The following is a 19,342-nucleotide window of genomic DNA, read 5'->3' as shown; positions in this document are numbered from 1 at the left end:
AGCCAAAACAAGCAGGCTGTAGAGATTTAATTAACAGGCTGAACATGGTGAGAACCCAGCATAGGGCACCACCTTCCCTCATGCTTTCCATTTAGGGCTGAAAGAAGGAAATTGACTGAAGGTCAGGGCTCCTCCGATCCCATGCCCTCTTCTTCCTAAACCCTTAATGTCTTAGGTTGGTACAAAAGTAATTGCAGTTTAAAAGGTTAAAAAAAAGAATTGCAAAACCGCAATTACTTTTGCACCAACCTACTACATGGAAAATATTTCTCCCTGCCTTGTTGCTTTAGTACAACACCCTGGAAAGGAATACCGTATTGCAGTCAGATAACCTAAGGTTGAAACCCAGCCCTTTTTCTTGTCATCCCTGTAACTCTAGGTACATTATTGAACAACTGTACATTTTAGTTTCCTGGTCTGTAAAACTGACCATTTCAGGCTGTCGGGGAAATTAAATGAGATAAATTATGTATGTAGAAATGGATGTGGTAGGTACTCAATATATTTAGTTCCTTTCTCTTTCCCCGTCTATTGTAATTGCAGGATTTGGGGCATTTTTCCGCCCATTCATCTATTTATCACTTCACTCAATAAACATGGATCGAGTACTTTCTTTATGCCATGCACTTCGCTACTAACCGGAAGCTGTCAGCCACAGCCATAAAAATCAGCGGGCCCAAAGAACCTAGAGTGCAGTTACTGAAGACCCTATGCCTCTTATCTGTTGATGCTTTAAGCACACAGTCCACGGAGGAGATGCCAGACCACATGGTAACTGGCAAGGACAATACGTTCATCCAAAAAGATTCTGTTGCTGCCACGTGAATATGCACCTAGGGACTCTTGCTATTGTTAATTTCCCCCTGAAAGGTGATCAGCGTGTACCCTTTTCTCTTCAGCTCTATGGGTTCCAGTCTATGAAAAGGCAAATTAAAGGCCTTACCAAATATGTCATTATGGATGTGTGTGGGTAACATTTGACCTTCTCCTGTCTTCACAGTCCTTTTAGTTTTATATTGCTAATCCAGAAGGTAGCAGTATGGAACACGTAGAACAGTTGACTACACAGTATTTTTGAAGTTACTTATTTATGTATTATATGTGATCGCTTACTTTCGCCCATTACATTCTTCCAAGTTGGTAACTTACAGTTATTAACTTTCAGGAAGCCCCTATATATCACAGCATCATACCATTAGGCCTTTTGGAAATTCATCACAAATCAGTATACAGATGACATTGATGTCTTATTGCTATTCATTCCTCCTGGGCCGTTTTTAGCAGTTCATTTTTTATATCCCCGCAGTACTGAAATATGGCTCACTCCAGTATCTGTCCTTTTTGTAATCGCAAAAGGAAAGCTTGGCAGTTGTCGTATATTACACTCTTGAGAAAAATGCTAGTAATACTTTGAATTGATTGAACAGCATGGACTCAGAACTGCCTGGCACAGAGCTATTTCCTCACTCCTATTTAGATTTTTTTCCCCCCTACTCTTACCTTTTAGATGCAGAAATGGTGAAATAATCATTAAAAGGCAATGTGTTGAATAAGGATCACTTACTTGGAAAAGCCTAAAAGCTCCTCCCCATTTCTTCCCTTTGGACTGTCAAACATGTTTACAGTATGTGTTTACAGTGTTGCACGCTATGCTATTGGAAACACAGTATCACTGACAAGAAGCTGGTAGGGGTGCTGGGGCTGTGAAAGAGCCCAGGACATCCCTGGTTTTGGAGTCACGTGGCTTAACCTGGAAAGAAAGTAGAAAATGTTGCTTTGTGACTGCCAAGGCTTTGGGCAAAAGTTGTACTCCTATGCCGACCTTACCTTTGCAAGGTGTGATAAGGACAATATAGGCTTGTAGGAGGCAAGCCAGTAAAGATGTATTAAAAGAGGAGTTAGGATGAAGGTAAGGAAAGTCAGAGACCCATAAAATCACTTCCATGCTGCCCTCCTTCTCCCCAGTTGGTGGCAATTGGGGGGTGTGGACAGAATATAGGAAACAAGCAGCTCAGTTTGAATAATATTGCACGGTCATTGGCATCATTTCCAATATGAACATTTGTAACATCTAAAACTTTATTTTCAACACCAGCTATAATGGATACTGTTGGTAATCCTCCCAGATCCCCTTTTTTTGGCCAGTGGACAGCCCTCTCAGCACGATGAATATTGGCTGCAATCAAATCACCCACCTCCTGGAAACTGCCCTTGGCCTACAAGAAGTATGGTGTGCTGGTAAATGTTTATTAACCAGATCTCCAGGGAAAAAAGCCTTGACGTGCAGCATTTGCAGATTTCTGTGTTGTAAAACACTCCTACCAAGGTGGATTTCAAGTTACTAACTTGATGTCACTAAATGCAGAGATGGGAAGAGATGCACAAGATGGGCTCTTAAAAGCCAGTATGGGAGGCTTCCCCAGGACAGCACCGTGTAAGAGGAGACTTCCTTGAGAATGCCAGGGAGGTTATACCCCTCTTAGGCTGCCTCCCTAAGCTCTAGGGGTGGGGGGACTGAAAACAAGAAGGTGCCATTCACGCTCAAGAGCTCCCTGTGGGACCAGGCTCCAGGGAGACCCCAGTGGGACTCCACTGGAACCAGTATCTTTGCTGGACTTTTCCCCCTGTTCTGCTTCACTCATTCCTTTGTGGCTTTCACTTGACCACAATTCCTCAGCAAACCATTTGCACAAGACTCTCCATTTCAGGCTCTCAACCTGGGCTGGGAGGGCATCAGACCCTGCAAGGGTGATGCCACATTTATTTAGAACTGATAATTTTGCCAAAATCTCATTCCATCAGAGTTTGCCAAGCTCAGAATAAATAATTTAGGAGTCATCTAACACTGAGGTGATTTCTATATTCAAGCCTAGCTAGCAAATGGGTATTACATAGCAACACGTTATATGCATAATGCGTATTCCCTTTCTTCAGCATAGCACACGTAAAGCATTTTGCTCATGTGAAAAAATTAGTGAAAATAGCTATTTGGCTAAAAAAAAAAATGAAAGAAGAGTAGCTTTCCCCCCAAGTAATAAAAGAAATATTTTCTGACTATTTCAGAGGAAAACGCTAATTCAGAAACATCTCTGTTCTTCAGACATCATGTGAAATGTATCTGTAACATAAAGACGGGAGAAAATCTTTTCAGGCTGGTGAGATGCGGCTAATTTGATAGTTTTCTAGTGAATATGAAACACCAAACTGTGTGGGTGTGTACGTTTTCACTTACTGGTAATATCATGTGCGTTTATCACGTGACATTATACATAAATATGTTTTATGTATGGTCAGAGTACGTGCGTTTCCGGGCTGAGGGACCAGCACTGACTAATGTCATGTTAAGTGTCCATGTGATGAAGATGTAGGTAAAAAAAAGGAAAAGAATCTGTGCAGAAGAGTAGGTGAGCTGTGCTAATGCCAACAAAATGAAACACCTTCCTGAACAGAGACACTCAGTTTACTGTATGAGAAAAACAGATGGGAGGCTGACCTAGCTAACCGTTAAAAATCGAATTAATTAATTTATATGATCAATCAATATTGTATATATTTAAGGTGTACAACATGATTTGATACACATATACAGAATAAAACGACTATTGTAGTCAAGCTAACACATCCGTCTCCTCAAAGTGTTACCCTTGTTTCGTTGGTGGAGGTAGTGGTGAGAGCACCTGAAGTCTACTCTCAGCAAATTTCCAGTATTCAATACAGCGTGATTAACTGTTGTCGTCATACTGTACATCAGATCTCTAGACTTACTCATTCTAGGGAACTTCCACGTTGGGGCAGGGAGGTGGGGGAAATGGGAAGGCGAACAGGCCGATCTTAACATTACCGTTTGGATCTTGGCCATAGCACGCTACGGAACAAAGGATTAGAACACCTACATTCCAAAATGATAAAAATATGAGATACTGGAAAGACACGAACTGATTATTTTAGTTATTCTCAATCCTTCATACAATATTAATAAAGCTGTATCCACATGGCATTAATTTTTCATGAGAAAAATTAAGAGTCTGATCGTTGCTCAGATAGTCAATTGTTTGTGATACATAAGACTCCCTAAAATCATAGTTTTGATTTCACTCTTCCAGTTTTAATCCAGTTTTGTTTCAGAAAGAATTTTAGAAGCAAATTAGCATTTTCTTACATCCTTCAAACAGAATCTACCTCATTTTTTTTTTTCCTGAGGTGATGAGGAAACTTTTATTTTTATTGTTATTATGTTTTAAACCAAAGACACCTGGTTTCTAGGCAATGAGAGCCCTTTAACAGGACTCAAAGTCTCTACAGTTCATATAGGGAGAGCTTTGCTGGTTCATCCAGCCAAAGGATCTGATTTCCAAGGAGTAGACCAGCCAATTTCAGAGCCTTTTTGGAGAGAATGAACAACTGGTACCAATTTTTGTTATTGTTGTTGTAGTTTTTAACAGCAAAATCCAAAATTTCTCTTGGGTATGTGACAATTTCTGTGTCACCTATGTGCTCTGCCAATTTTATCTTTTTGATTACGATGGAGACACTTGTTCTGGAATGCATGAGAGAGTGATGAGGTTCACTGGGAAGAAATCTGTAAAAATGAGATCACGCTTTTTCTTTTTCTCCTCTTCTCCTTCATATTTAGATGGATGGCCAGAGTTCTGAGCTGTAAGCAGCATATGTGAATAAGAGTTTGTTGTCTGCTTTTGAAAGTACAGTTAAGTTGTAAAATGCCTGTTGGTGTCATCTGTAGAATCATGTAACCAGAAAACTAAGATGGTGCCATGTGACAAACAGGTAACTCCAAAGATTTCTGGAGGAAACCCTTCTTGACAGGAATTCATCTGCCTATACATTCATTAAGATTTCGAGTTAATTCCTCTTACAAAAAGTGTGCTCAGATAACTTGAATTTTCTCTCATCTAAGTGTTGTCACCAAAATCATAATTGTCTGTCTTAAAGACGGACAACTGCATGAAAGGAGAGAGTCTATTCCACTGGGATGCAGAACAGAGAGGGCACAGGGTCCTTAGTTATATGTACTCAGAACCAGGAGAAAGGAAGGAGGAAGGGACAAGGAGAAAAAAGGTACAGGCAAAGGCGAAAGGGAGAGAGGAGACTGGAGAGAAGGATTGGAGAGGGGAGGAAACGACAGGAGAGTAAGTCAGAGAGATGGAGAAGAGGAGGGAAAATGAGGAGAGGGAAAATAAAGGATCAAGAAGCAAGAACGGAAAGCAAAGTCTTTTCTAATACTCACCAGAGGAGGAAGGAATGAGAAGAACTAGATACATTTATAAAATATGAAAACCCAACATCCAGGTGTTTCCTTGAGAGACTTGCCTAATGACTGTGTGTTGATTTTGTGGGTGATGTCAAGAGTGGTGCACTACAAGGAACTGCCAACACAGTGAGCAGTAATCCTCTGCCTGGACCTCAACAAGGCAATGGTACATGAGAAGTTATCCCAACAACAGAATGCCAGTGCTCTGAATCTATTTCCCAACTTAGAAACCAGCAGCTCAGTCTTTAGCATTTTGCTAATCCCATGTCTGGCTAAGACCTAGCCGAACAATCAACTCTAATGCATCTTTTGGAGCAAAAATTAATATAAGACCCGGTATCATATCATATCATATCATATCATATCATATCATATCATATCATATCATATCATATCAAAGATCTGGTGTTATATAATATAATATAAGACCGAGTCTTATATTAATTTTTGCTCCAAAAGACACATTAGAGCTGATTGTCCGGCTAAGTCTCATTTTCAGGGAAACACAGTCTTTCATCGCTGTTTCAACCCTCCACACTGAAACCTTCCACCGCCTGCAAAATGCTCTGCTCTGAGTATCCACACAATCACTTTGGCCTCATTTTTTTTTTTTAAATCTTTAATCAAAGTCCTTTCTTGTAAGTTTGCCTTGAATTCTCCACTCTAGCTGCTCAGAGCAAAATATCCTAAAGGAGAAAAAATCCTGTATGCGAAACTTTGAGGAATAATTTTGAGGGAGGATGAGAAGAGGAGAAGAAAGCAAGTTTCTTCCAAACCAACACTAGGGCTTTAAATTCTTTTAGGAGGGTTCACATCCTGGTTCAATCCTCTCTCCGGGGTCAGCCTCAAACAAATCCGTTCCACGTGTCCTGTGTAACCACAGCTCACAGAGAATCGGAGAGCGTCTACATGGAAAGGGGATTCCCAGGTCAAGTCAAGGCTCTCGTCTGATGCTTGAGCCTGTTCTTAATGCCAGTTTCAAGGGGCCGTGGTGCCTGCCAGAACGCTTTGCGTGCTGGGGTTCTCAATGAAACACCTGGAGGTCGTTCACTTTGCACAGCTTGCATTCTTATTTTGAATTGAAGTCTGGTCCCAACCACTTCCCAACGCCAGAGCTTGTTCTCTATGTCTGAGGTTGCACAGAACAGGGGCAACTGGACGTCACTAGTCATGCGACCTTTCAGATAGATAGCCACAACTGAATCTAGAACATTTCATTCTCATCACCACTGGGCTCCTCTCCTTTTGTACTTCATGTTTTCAATGTCTTTGCTGTCAGGTAATCTGACCCCCGGCACCGAGGATCTGACTGTAGAATCCCAGATCCTGTTCTCAGTGAAGGTTACTGCTGGACACTGACCTCACTAACCACGGACGTAGCACCTTACGTAGTGAGCGCTATGGAATTAGGCTGAATTAGTCTCTTGGCATCTTCCTTGTGCTATTTACTCACACTGAGGACTTTATCCACCAACTTCCTCTACTTTTATGCATGTAGTGATTTTACAGCCAATCTAGCCCCGCCTGAATCCATGCAGCTTTTTATAAACATATAACTTTTGGATTGGGGATATGGGCAAAGGTGGTCCTGAATTCCAATTCTGTCACCCGAAGAACTGCAATCGCTTTACCTCTCAGCATATTGGCTACTGATTGGAATGTGAACATTAGTCTCTTTGACAGAAACACAAGTGGGAGTTAAGGTGTGTTTTCTCGCTAACAGCAACATCTCGTGGTAGTTGCTGTGGTCAACATGGTAGTATGTCCCCCAAATTCACATGCTGACATCCGAATCCCCAAGGTGGTGGTATCAGAAGGTAGGGCCTTTGGGAGATGATTGCGTCATAAAGGCAGAGCTCTCGTGATCAGGACAATTATAAAAGAGGTTCTGCAGCGCTCCCTAGCTCCTTCCACCAAGGGAGGACAGAGCCAGATGGCACCTGCTGTGAACCAGGTAGCATGCCCTCACCAGAGCGTGACCTGGCTGGTGCCGTGATTTTAGACTTCTAACCCTCCAAAACTGTGAGAGACAAATTTCTGTTCTTCATAAGCTACCCTGTCTGTGGTAGTTTGTTACAGTGGCCCAAAGGGACTAAGACAGTAGCTAACAACTGTGAAATATTTTCTTCTCTGTCACTCACTGGCCTAATTGTACTGGAGCCTTACAAATTTCATATAATTCCCTCTACCACAACCCTGTGAGATGGGTACCTTTAGGATCTCCCTTTACACACGAGGAAACCAAAACTTAGAGAGGTTAGGCCTCTCGTATCTACGTGGTCAGGGGCAAACCTAAAATTCAAACCCAAAGCAGAACATGTGTGCACATCTACCCCCCACCCCCCACAGAGGTCGACATTATCTGAATGCTCCTGCTTCCTTTAACCATAACTTTAAAAACCTCATTCTGGAAGTTTCAATGCGTCCTGGGCTTTATTTTCTCTGAAACCATTTTGACAGCTGACTTCTCTTTGTGTCCTCGCCCTTGGCTAGAAGCCCTTTCTCTCACACCTCCTAAATGCCATTTAAAAACATTATTTCTCGAAAAACTCCCTGTGCAGCCACATCCCTCTCTTTAGTTCCTATCAGTTCCTTTTTTTGTACCAACCTTTGTAATCGTATTACCATAATTTCATTTTTAAGAGCTTCCCAATCCTCTAGAGTTATCTTTCACGACGCAATGAGTTCCTATCTATTTTAACTATGATAGTTCAAACATCTGCCTTTTGAATCCTTAGCATGTCTGATAATGATGAGCACATTTTTTTTTTAACCTTGGCTACCGTGTTTTCTAAGATGACACCTCCACTTATTCTCAGAGTTTTACTGTCCATTCCACACCACTCAGCTGCTTGTCCTTGTTGGAGTTAAATCCAAATAAAAGACTCTTCTTACTTCCTTCTGAGAAAGGATATTAGCAATATGGCAAGTCAAGACATTTATCAAACCACTAAATACAGATGAGTGAGAATTGCGTTCATCTCTTCACCAGCTCTTAAAGATCTACGGTATCCCAAAAAACAGATATAAAATTTTATGTACCATTTCTATCCCAAAGCTTCAGTGTAAAAAGACCCAGGCATGGTACTTAAAGACAGTTCATGAGTTCCAAATGGGTAAGAATACTTATTGATGGAAGTTTAATGTCAGTTAGCCAGTAAAAATCAGCACCCCAGCAACATATTTTGATAGCAAAATGAATCCCTCTTTACATTTTCTTCAGCTGCACACATGGAGGCCAGAACATGTAACATTTAAAGACCCTCCTGCCAAAAACATTTCATTCTACCTACCTTTCCATGGTAGCTCATATTCTACAACCTCCATAAAGCCTGGTTTGATCAACCCAACTTCTTACCCCCCATTGAAAATTAATGCCAAATTGATTTGCTAATTAATCATTTCACTGCTTCCTAGAATCTATTCCACTATTATTTCAAACAGTTATTTAAATCAGTTACTGCCATTTAACTTCTGTGTATCTATATTTTCTCTTCTATCTAATATAAATTCCTAGAAGAACATAAATGCCTCGCTTTTAAAAGGTTGTAGAACATATCAGTGTAGACATGCCATGAATTTCAACGATTCATTGTGGTCAACTAAATTTTGCTAGCAGGCTCATAGGAAAATTTAAAAGTCATAAAATTTTAAGCGAGAAATGTGAATTACATTCCTTATTTTTTTCCAACTTAGTGTTTTCAACCACGTTTCAGGAAAAGTACTGCAATATATAAAAATTAGTTTCTAGTTACAGATCCTAATGACAGCAAGGTGACTTTTCATCATGGAACTTTCCCACATTTTCCCCACCTTCAGCCAATGCAACTTTTGCATAAATCCACAAAAACCCTTTCCTTGGTAATCAAGGATAATCTTGGTTCAATTCAAATCCACCAGTATAATCATAGATAACTCCAGGGATACAAAATAAAAATACGAAAGCACATTTATCTTGAGGAACTCTTAATCTAAGACTGGGGAAGAGAGAGCAATAGGCCTCTAGGCCAAGGTTTGGGTCCTAAAAGAAATATAAGCAACATACCTAAGAAGACAAATGAAGAGAGATTTCACCAACAGCTAAAGAGATCAAGAGGAGTTTCATGGATGAGGAAGCACTGATACCATAAAGGTTAAACAATAAAAAGGAAGCATGTCACGTGAAGAGTATCCTGTGGCCAAAGCACAGATCATGGGGAAAGGGGAGATACACCCAATTTGGAAAAAAAAAAAAAAAAGTATTATCAACTCACTGGAAACAAAAGGTAGACATAAAGTATAAGAGGAAGAAGGCTCTGGAAAGGAACTTTGGGGCCATAATGCAAGGGCTGTGAAGGCCAGGCTAAGGAGTTTGTGCCTAATTTTACAGATAATGATGCATTTTATTGCCTCCTCTTCATTTCATGGGCAATGTGGAAATGGTCACGTGGAGAAAACCTATAGTTTTGTGTTGCATGTCTTCCGTTTCTCCCTTCAGATCCATCTTCACCTTGTTCTGTGGCCTGGAAGCTGGCTTCAACACACTGACCCAACATGCTGGCTTGGTGTCTGAGTTCTCTCGAAAGGGAGCCCGGCAGAAGACAGGAGGGAAGGAAGTGCAGCTGGGGTCGTCACTGACCAACTGCATCCCTGTGGGCTGCATTGAGCTGGCTTCTTCCCTCATGGACAGTGTGATCTCACATTCCGGAAGTCAGGAGTCAGATAACAGTTTTGCTGGGATAAAATCAAGGTTTTAGCAGGGCTGTGTTCCTTCTGGAGGCTCTAGGGAAGAATGTATTTTCTTGCTTTTTCGAGGCTTCTAGAGGCTGCCTGCATTCCTTGGCTCACGGCCTGGCATCACTCTCTGACTTCTGCTTCTCTTGTCAGGTCTCCTTCTCTGACTGTGAATGACCCTCCTGTCTCTGTCTATTCCTTATAAGAACCTTGTGATTACAATGAGCACAGCTGGAGAATATAGGATAATCATCCCATTTTAAGATCCTTAACTTCATCACAGCTTCAAGATTCCTTTTACTGCGTAAGATAACATATTTACAGATTCTGGGGATGTGGTAGGGTATGGACATCTTTAGGAGGGAGCATTATTCAATCTACCGCATTACCAAATCTAAGTGTATTTTTGCCTAAAACGGGGAGAGAAGTTAAAAAACAATAGGTGTTTTTCAGATTCTTAAATTAATGCAAGTTTGCTGTAGAAAAATCTACGAACTTTAGCAAAACAGAAAGAAAACAATACTACCTTTAATCCTGGGCGTATCATGAGCATTTTTTTAAATAAACAAAATCGTGATTGTTATGTGGCAGATTTTAGATGCTAACTGTTACATGAGCAATTCTGGTGTCCTTAACTATTGAGATATCCATTTTATTAAAAGAGCCAAAAGATGAGGCAGGAGGCCAAAACTAATTTCTGGTTAAAATGGTAGCATCAGCAAGTGATTTTTAGACTTGCCTTAATGTCTTTTCTTCGTTTAAACATTTTAGATCAGCAGAAAGGTTATTTATGGACCACATTTCCATCATAGAGAGCTCAGCTCACCTCTTAACCCACAACACTTCAGCACCCACCTGCACCAGGAATCCTCCAGGCAAGTATTTCTAAGAATGACTGTACCCCAAAATGATCTAGGAAGGCTATTCATATTTTGCTATGGGTAACATTCTCATTCCATATTTTTACTTTCAAATTAACAAGAAGCTTACTTATGTGAATAGTACATGAAAATTAACACATAAACACAACTTGTACATTCACTTTGGTCTGAGGAAAAAGACAAGGAAAGTCAAAATATATGTGAAACTGTACAAGTTCAATTGCTAAAAAAGGCCTCTGTCTTTAAAAGTCAGGATTAAACTGAGATTAAACACCAGTTATATCACAATCCAATTTCCCCTTTATAGAGACTTCAAATGATCTGAAACCATGAAAGAAGAATTATCTCCACCCGCCCCCTTTTGATTCCTGAATTGATTTAGTATCTTTACGTAGAAGACATTAATTAGCTCCAAGGTTAAACAAAAATGCTATTTAAACTATTGGGAGTTAAGTTTAATGGAGTTAAAGGCAGGAAACTGGGTCCAAGTAGGATTCTTGTATCCATATGCAACCCAACCTTCAGTGAGTGTTGCTTGAAAAGCACAATTATTTTGGATTTTGTCTGTAAGAGTCCTACGTGTCAGATGAGACCACTGGATAAAAAATACTCTCCTTTCAGAAAAAAAAAACAACACAAACACTGCTTAAAAAGTACCATTGAAAATAAGCAACTTGAAAGGTAAAAGAAATCTCAGGGCTCAAGTAAAATGAATATCCTCTATTATACCAGAATAAGACACAACATGTTCTGATTCTCATCTAACTAGTATTATTCTTTGTATTCTTGTGTTCAGGCTGAATTTCAGCCCTTGTTCATGCTAAGAAAAGTCCTTAATTCGTCATATGAGCCTATGCCAGCCAAACATGTTTAAAAAATTCAGTAACATAAGTGAGACTGTGGCAGAGCTGCTTCATGGGTCTGTAAATAAGCAACATTTCAACACGGGTAGGAATCATGCTCATGGATAAGAATGTGACATAAAACACAGAAAGCCTGGGGTGCATTTAACATGCTGAGACCCAGCTGATCCCAGACTTCAAAATGTGGCACTTTGCCCAAATTCTACAAAACCGCCCAGTCTTGCCGGGTAGCTTTTAAACCTTAGGAGTCAGATACACATTTCCTTAAGGCAAAACTAAATTCGGAGCAGTGATTTGAATCCTCACTTCCAAAACAAGTCTCTAACTCATTAAAAACCACCTTTAAAAAGCTTGCCAGCGTGATTTAGTTATTGTCTATCAAGTGTAAGCATTTTATTACCAGTTATTTTACCCTACTACCATCTATATTTTTTTCCACCTTTCCACAAATGCAAAAGAACCATCAGACAGTTCTCAGTTCTTCAAACAACTGACAACACAAATTGTGCCAGATATAAATATTTACATCATCAAAAGTAAATGTTTCCAAAATTCCAAACTCCAATGCATTTGAAAATTGATTTGGATCAGGTATACTTTACTGAGTTGGGAATTAAAAAAAAAAATCATTTAACAACAAAAACCATCAAAACAAAACATAACGTATGCGTGATTTTTAACACCAGACTATCTCCCAATCCTTTCTTTTCCAATAAATTTTAGGGAAAAGCTATCTTGAAATTAGTTTTTTTTTTCTTTCACATCAACATTTTCCTCTAAGATGGCCTAATGGAAAGTGAAAATTATATATCCATTACTTGTGCTAGCTTGCCACTTTTCCCATCCCACTTCCAACATACCCTTTACCTAAAAAAAACGCTTCTTGTGCTTGCTCTAACTCTTAGGAAAAAAGATCCAGTTCCTTAATATGGCCCCCGGATCTGGACCCTGCCTTCCTCCCTCACCCTTATTTCCCTACCACCTCCTTTTCAGTCTCTTTGCTTCCGCCTTGATGGCCATCTTTCAGATAATTTCTGGAATTCAGTTACCAAACCTCATTCTGCTTTTGGGCTTTTTTTTTTTTTTCCTTTTACTGCTTTTCCCTTTGCCTAGAATACAATTATTCCCACCATCACCCTCTCCAGGAAAGAAAAAATAATGGGACATTTAGTCAAAACGGCAACTTGCCCTTCTTAAATACTGGTCAGTGAACCTAACCACCTTCAGGACTTGACTTGAAAGAGTCCCCTTTTTAGAGAGAGGTGTGTGTAGAACCCACATCGAGTTCCGTTTCGGGTTTGTAAAACTAAAACTGCAAATGAAACGATAATTAGATTAGGCTGTTTTTCCTATGGAATCAGAGCAATAAATGACATCAGCGACACAGGAACTATCTACAGAAATGCTTCCCAAGTCATATTTAAAACAGCACACAAGTACTACATAGCTGAAGAGTGTCAATCACATGCAAGGTCTCTTATAACCTGCCTTGTGACCTGCGTCAAAGTCACTAACAACACATTGATGAGTCATTAGATTTGTGTGTGTGTGTGTGTGTGTGTGACAGTTATGTGATAGGAAAAAAGATATATTCTAACATATCAGAAGGGGGAAAACAAACCTACTCACAAACCCCGTGGTAAGCAAGGTGAACAGACTGCATAAGTAGAGGAGAGAGCAGAGCCCAAGGAACCCGAACCCTGGAGAATCAGCCGCTGGCAGCAACAAAAGTTGTCTATAATTTTAACCCCAATTTCTTGCACGCAAATGATTTTCCATTCCTCTTGAGTTCGCAATAGCTAAATCACCTTCAAACACAATTTTCTCTGTGTGTGTTTTTTCCACCTTCAACAATCTACTCAACAGCAAAAGGTTGCCAAATAGAAATGAACCAGCAAGAGAAATGCCAGGTTCCAGTGATGAGAAGACCCCATGGGCATTATGCCCTTCCACAAATTAAGGAGGAACATCTTATGGGGGGCAGGGAGGGAGGCATGTTGGCGTGAGAATCACAAAGCACAGCTCAGCATTTCTGCACAGGAGCTAGGATTCTTAGCCAGCAAGATGCCCCTAGGAAGATTAATTATTGATTTTCTTATAAATCATCTAGGGTGATTTTTGTTTGTTTTTCTTTCAAGGATGATAAATGTCTGATTTTACTTTTGTTAAAAATGTTATTTTCACTTTGTTCAGGTTAAAAGAAGCCCCAGTAAAGAGGTTTCTGGGGAGAAGGATTTTCCCAGCATGATAGACGGGGGAGGCAACTCTATGTTCTGACCTTCATGGGGTACCAAGGGATAGAACCTCAGGCAACCTCCAGGGGGTACAAAGTAATTAGAAACATGAGGGTTTGACCAGCTAGGGGCAAAAAGTACAATTTAGACATAATTATATTTGTTGGCAGTAAGGCCAGAGGTCTTATTCCTAGGTGAGAAGACAAACTCATCACAGAGATGGACTGGCTTTCAGAATCAGCACCTTCCCACCCCGCTTCTCAACTTCACAATGGAAGCAACATGGCTGCTTACCTTCCTACCCCCAGTGTTGATGCGAAGAGGCGTCAGAAAGGGGTCGAAGATCATGTGACTGGTCTCTATGTTGACCGGTGACTGCCGTTTCCCCACAGAGCAAAGATTCCAAGCTGAGTTCACCAATCCCCAGAAAGAAGGAACTAGAAACAAAAAGAAATTGTAGCATCAGGTTGCGTGGAAGATTGGAGAAACAACATAAAAAGAGCTATGGTACAAAAGTGGTCAAGTCAAAGACTCACCCAATGTTCCCCACCCATAGAGATCCTTTGGTGTTGCTATGGTATTTTCCTGGCCTGAATCTTAGTCAATTGCTCTGAGTCCTCCCTTCATGACCTTTAAGATCACGCTTTCTTGTTTCAGACCCATTCCTCCTGTGGCCTCTTTGATGAGTACAGTTAGCATTCATGCCTTAGTGGGAAGATGGCACAGTCCAACCACATCATATTTGCAACACGTCTGAGGTACATCAAATATTTAGCAATTCCTGAGTTCATAGTCTGCTTGCCCACTTGGCAGAATGATGTAAGAATCAACCTTGTCCTATATACAAGAAGGTGGCATTCAACATATACAAGGTGTTATTCTGTGGGTTGTCAAGACTCAACTGAGGGAATGAATTATTTCTATGATCCCCAGTCAATGCTAGATAGGGGTTTGGCAACTTGACTTTGTTGAGTTCAGTGCTGTGTCATTAATCTAATGTACCAGCAGCTGAAGAATTTGTCTATTGGATAGGCAGAAAAGAATGACACTGAGTATTGAGTGCAAATATCCAAAGGGAAATTGCCTACTCATCTTCAGTGTCACATTAAAACATCTATTAAAATAAATTTCAATGATAATTGCCAGTCCCACTTTCTTTTGTTTGAGAAAGTTAGCAGAGCAGAAGGAGCCAACCTACTAATTTTAGGTCAGTGAAGATCAGAAACTATATCTTCAGCCTTTTCCTGCCCCTTGCAGCATTTCGACTGAGGCTCTGGATCCATGTGTCCTCCCAATGCCCCTCAGATAATGTGGCCATGATTCACTCATCCATCCACAGCGTGCATTAGCAGTGTAGTGAGCTATTATCGAGTGTCCAGCCCTGGGTTAGGCTGGATTGAACTGGGGGGAGGGGGTGAGGTTAAGTCGAGTGTGTTATGAGACTACATGAGGGGCACTGAAACCTGCAGCAGTGGAAGTGGAGCCAGGGAGCAATTCCTTGAGAAGATGAGCCTGACAATCAGAGCACAACCCTCTCAAATGCACCTATCCCTCTTAGGAACTCAAATCTAATACAGTGTTTAATTTACAGCAGCTGTCAGTAGCTATCGTTCCTGCCCATGACATGGATGGGGAAAACTGAGCCAAGAGAGGAGTCTGGCACACACACTAACCAAAGAAGCTATATAAGAGACCCATAATTCAAGGAAAGACTTGGGCTAGAAGACTTGGATCTAGTCCTAACTAAATCCAACTAATCCACATCCAAAATTCTATGACTCTTTTATTTGTTACAAGCCACTGTTGGGCAGAAGTGGGAGAAGAATTAACAATGAGCTCCTTGGATTCTTAGAAGAATGCGTCAACGCCAAAATATGGGCTTCATGGTGAAATAGACCAATCGCTAATTTGGTTTAACCCATTCCAATAAGCCTCTAGTGGCTTTGTTCCCTTTAGTTCAAAGAGTTTGAATTGGCTTTCCAGCACAACTGATTGTCAAAACGGCAGCAATGAGTTATGGAGGGAGAAAGAGAAGGAGTGGAAGGAAGAGTAGAAAGAAGAACGTAACACAAGTGTTTCCTTGGAACTCTCATTTCTCATCATCGTTTAAGCTGTTCTCACAGGAAGTCATCTTTAGAGGGTACCACACCCTAGAAAAATTATAATATTTAGGAAAGCTTTTGCAATAAGAATTTATTGTTAAAAATATAAACTTTTAGCCTAAACTGCTCTATTTAAATTGTTGATTTAATCCTATACTTACTCCTCTATCATTTCAAGTTTATTATGAAAATAAAGCTTCCATCAGGGCATGCTGCTACCCCTCTGGCAGGAATGCACAAACACAGGGCAAATGTGAAGATGCCAGGGGTAAAGTCATGGCACTGGTAAACGAGACGTGTGACCCTAGATAAGTGACCTTGATTGCTCTCTATGGCTCCTGTGGTAGGCTGAATAATGGCCCCCTTCCAAGATGTCCACGTTCTAACTCCAGAACCTGTGAATGTTATCTTAATGGTAAAAGGCACTTCACAGACATGATTAAATTAGGGGTCATGAGATGAGTAGATTACCCTGTATTATTTGGGTGGGCTCAATGTCATCACCAGGGTCTTTTTAAAGAGAGAAGTATTTAGGAAGGTCAGAGACACAGAGAAAAGATCCAAGGATGAAAAGAGAGGTCAGAGAGGACAGGAGATACTGGCTTTGAAGATGGAGGAAGGGGACAGGAGCCAAAGAATTCAGGTGGCCTCTAGAAGCTGGAATAGGCAAAACAACAAATTATCTCCCTAGAGCCTCCAGGAGGAACCCTGACCAGCTAACACCAGTTTTAATCCCATGAGACTCATTGCAGACTTCTCACCTCCAGAACTGCAAGATAATAAATTTGTGTTGTTTTAAGCCACCAAAGTATGAATATTTGTTATAGCCACAATAGGAAACTAATATGGTCCCCTTTTATCTTTGAAACTCTGCAAGACATTCTCGCCATCTAGGATATTGAGGGGCCTTCCCAGGAAGGCAGCTGCACGATAGATGTAGTTACAGCTGGTACGCACTGCATTCACCTAGTCCCATGAAAATCATTAACAAAAATAATTCCAACCCTATAAATGAATTGCAAAACCGCTGTTATAGGGCAACATGGGTAGCAGATACTGCTGGGCCTTACTAATAAACTTCAGACCCCAAAAGTACCCCCACTGAAACACAAACAGCAAAAACTTTATGAGAACATCTGCCACAGCTTTTACTGGGCATGGCACTCTTTACGACACACAGTTTCTGGGTTTTATGTCCCCACTTCACTATCAAGGCTGATGTAGCTGGTCCTAACCACCTGCTCAGCCAATTGAAGAATAACTGAGAAACACTAGCTCAGCTGTGTCTCTCTTTAGTTCTACTCCTGAAAGAGGTATGTATCTAAGTTGATTGACCACTGGACTGCTGATGTTAAATCACCCATAAATTAATTCCATAAATTAAATTCCACCCATAAATTAAATTCCAAATAAATTTTGGAAATAGATGCCACCTTAGAGATCATCTCATTGAAATGCATACATGAAATTCAGGTCATAAAAGCAGAGGATAAAGTCCTCAACCAAAGGCCACACAGCCAGGCAGAGACAGGGAAGGACAGAGTGAGGCCCCGTGTCTTGAGGTTCCTAGTGCTACCGTACCTCCACTGCTCTACGAGTAAGTTCCTTCCCCTCAAGAGGTTCCACACAGACTATTGTAGCCACAGAGTTTTGGAGTAAATTATTGCCATGACCATCATAAGACGTTGCTAGCATTGTTTTTTCCTTTTGGTAAATCAAGAGTAAGTAACATCAGTGCCTATTTTCCAGTTAAACTAAATTTCAAGTGTGAAGGTTGAAATCAACCTGCTTTAAATGTCAAATAAAGTTAGGATTTTTAAAAAGCCATGCAACTTTGGCTGGATAGAAAAAAGGCTTTAATTCGGGCCAGAGAGGATGTGTTCGGGTCCCATCTGCAGGAAGTCCCCGAGGTCATGAAGTGCTGCCCCAGGGGTGGTGTCCTAGGGGATGTGGACTGGACAAGGTTCTGGTCCAGATGAAAGAAGTCAATGCTCTGAGAGTCAGGGGTAAGTGTTAGGACAATAATTAAGGTGTCAAAGCTAGTCCAGGGACCTCAGGTGCCAAACGGACCAGGAACAGGTCTGCAAATGTGGAGCAATCTAGGTTCTAGGGAAACGCTGTAGGAGGAAGGCTGTGAAAACAGGAAGGCATGCAGTGCCCATGCTTATTGAGGCATGGCAGTGAACCTGCAGGTTTTACCTGCAGAGCAAGCCTGGATGTATGAACCAAGGCTTCAAGATTTAGAGTTAGAAACTCTCCCTCTGGATTATACTGCACCCCTAGTTATCCCCAAGATTCTAATATTTAACTCTCCTCCATATTGTTGGTCCTTCTGGTTTATAACCCCCCCATGTCAACCCTGGGAGCAGAGGTGGCATTACAGAGTGCGATGGCACTGCTTCTATTTCCAAATTCAGACCATTGTTGAATTATTTTTCTCTTCGTTTCCATGGTTGTCCCAATAAATGCACTTTTAAAACTTCCAGTCATGTTTTCTAAGAACATATGTATATTACATCTTATTAGCTAATGCTGAGTCTTTTTCTATCTTGACTGGTACAACTGATTGAGGAAAAAAATGTAAATAAAGTAAAATTGAGTGAGAATCACTCCTTCTGATTAATGGACAACTGGTCTGAAAATGTTCGAATGGCGTCACCTGGGACATTCTCGTCACACAATCTTCTAATTTCCATATAAAACAGAACACACAAAAGACCTGGATTTTTTTTGCAAATTAATTTTCACAGATTATCTTGCCAACACATTTCCCCATGACAATATTGTCAGTTACTCTAAACTGCAAATCCCAAATGGTCTCTGAGCTCTGGGTCTAGTGAATGATGAAAGAAGCTCAGCGACCGTGATTTTAGCTGCTTAAAATGTGAACCTTGGAAAACCCAAAGCAAAACCTATTAGCTGCTTGCTCAAAACAGAAAAGCTCCAGTTTCGTTTGTTAACACATCATGCATGGTAACCCTCCCACCCAGAGAAAAACAGAAAAGTTCTCGCCAAAATAAGAAGTACGTCAGCAGATCAAGGAATCAGACATATCAAGTCTGATACAGAGTTAAAATTTGCCTCAATGACATTTTTATCCTAGAGAAGATGCTCCAAAATCACTCTGGGCTTTTAGGCATTCTCCGTATTCAATTGTCCTGAAGTGTCATTTTTTCGTCTCAGCAGAATTTGCAGAGACCATGCTGTTTTGGAGTTCAGCCCTTGGAATTAATTTATGCAGCTATGTATTTGCCAAATTCTATGGGAACAAAACAAAGTC

General features: G+C 40.7%; 1 protein-coding gene across 1 annotated transcript in view; it reads right to left on the bottom strand.

Annotated features, from left to right (window-relative positions):
• Positions 1-19,342, bottom strand: part of CA10 (carbonic anhydrase 10) — a 444,734-nt gene that overhangs the window by 255,462 nt on the left and 169,930 nt on the right. Inside the window, exon 3 of the mRNA XM_081028824.1 lies at positions 14,255-14,397. Within this exon, the coding sequence (XP_080884950.1) occupies positions 14,255-14,397 (143 nt within the window). The remainder of the gene's footprint in view (positions 1-14,254; positions 14,398-19,342) is intronic.

The sequence above is a fragment of the Rhinolophus hipposideros genome, assembly GCF_964194185.1.
Source record: "Rhinolophus hipposideros genome assembly, chromosome: 20".
Lineage (NCBI taxonomy): Eukaryota > Metazoa > Chordata > Mammalia > Chiroptera > Rhinolophidae > Rhinolophus > Rhinolophus hipposideros.
This window is presented reverse-complemented; position numbering and strand designations above follow the sequence as displayed.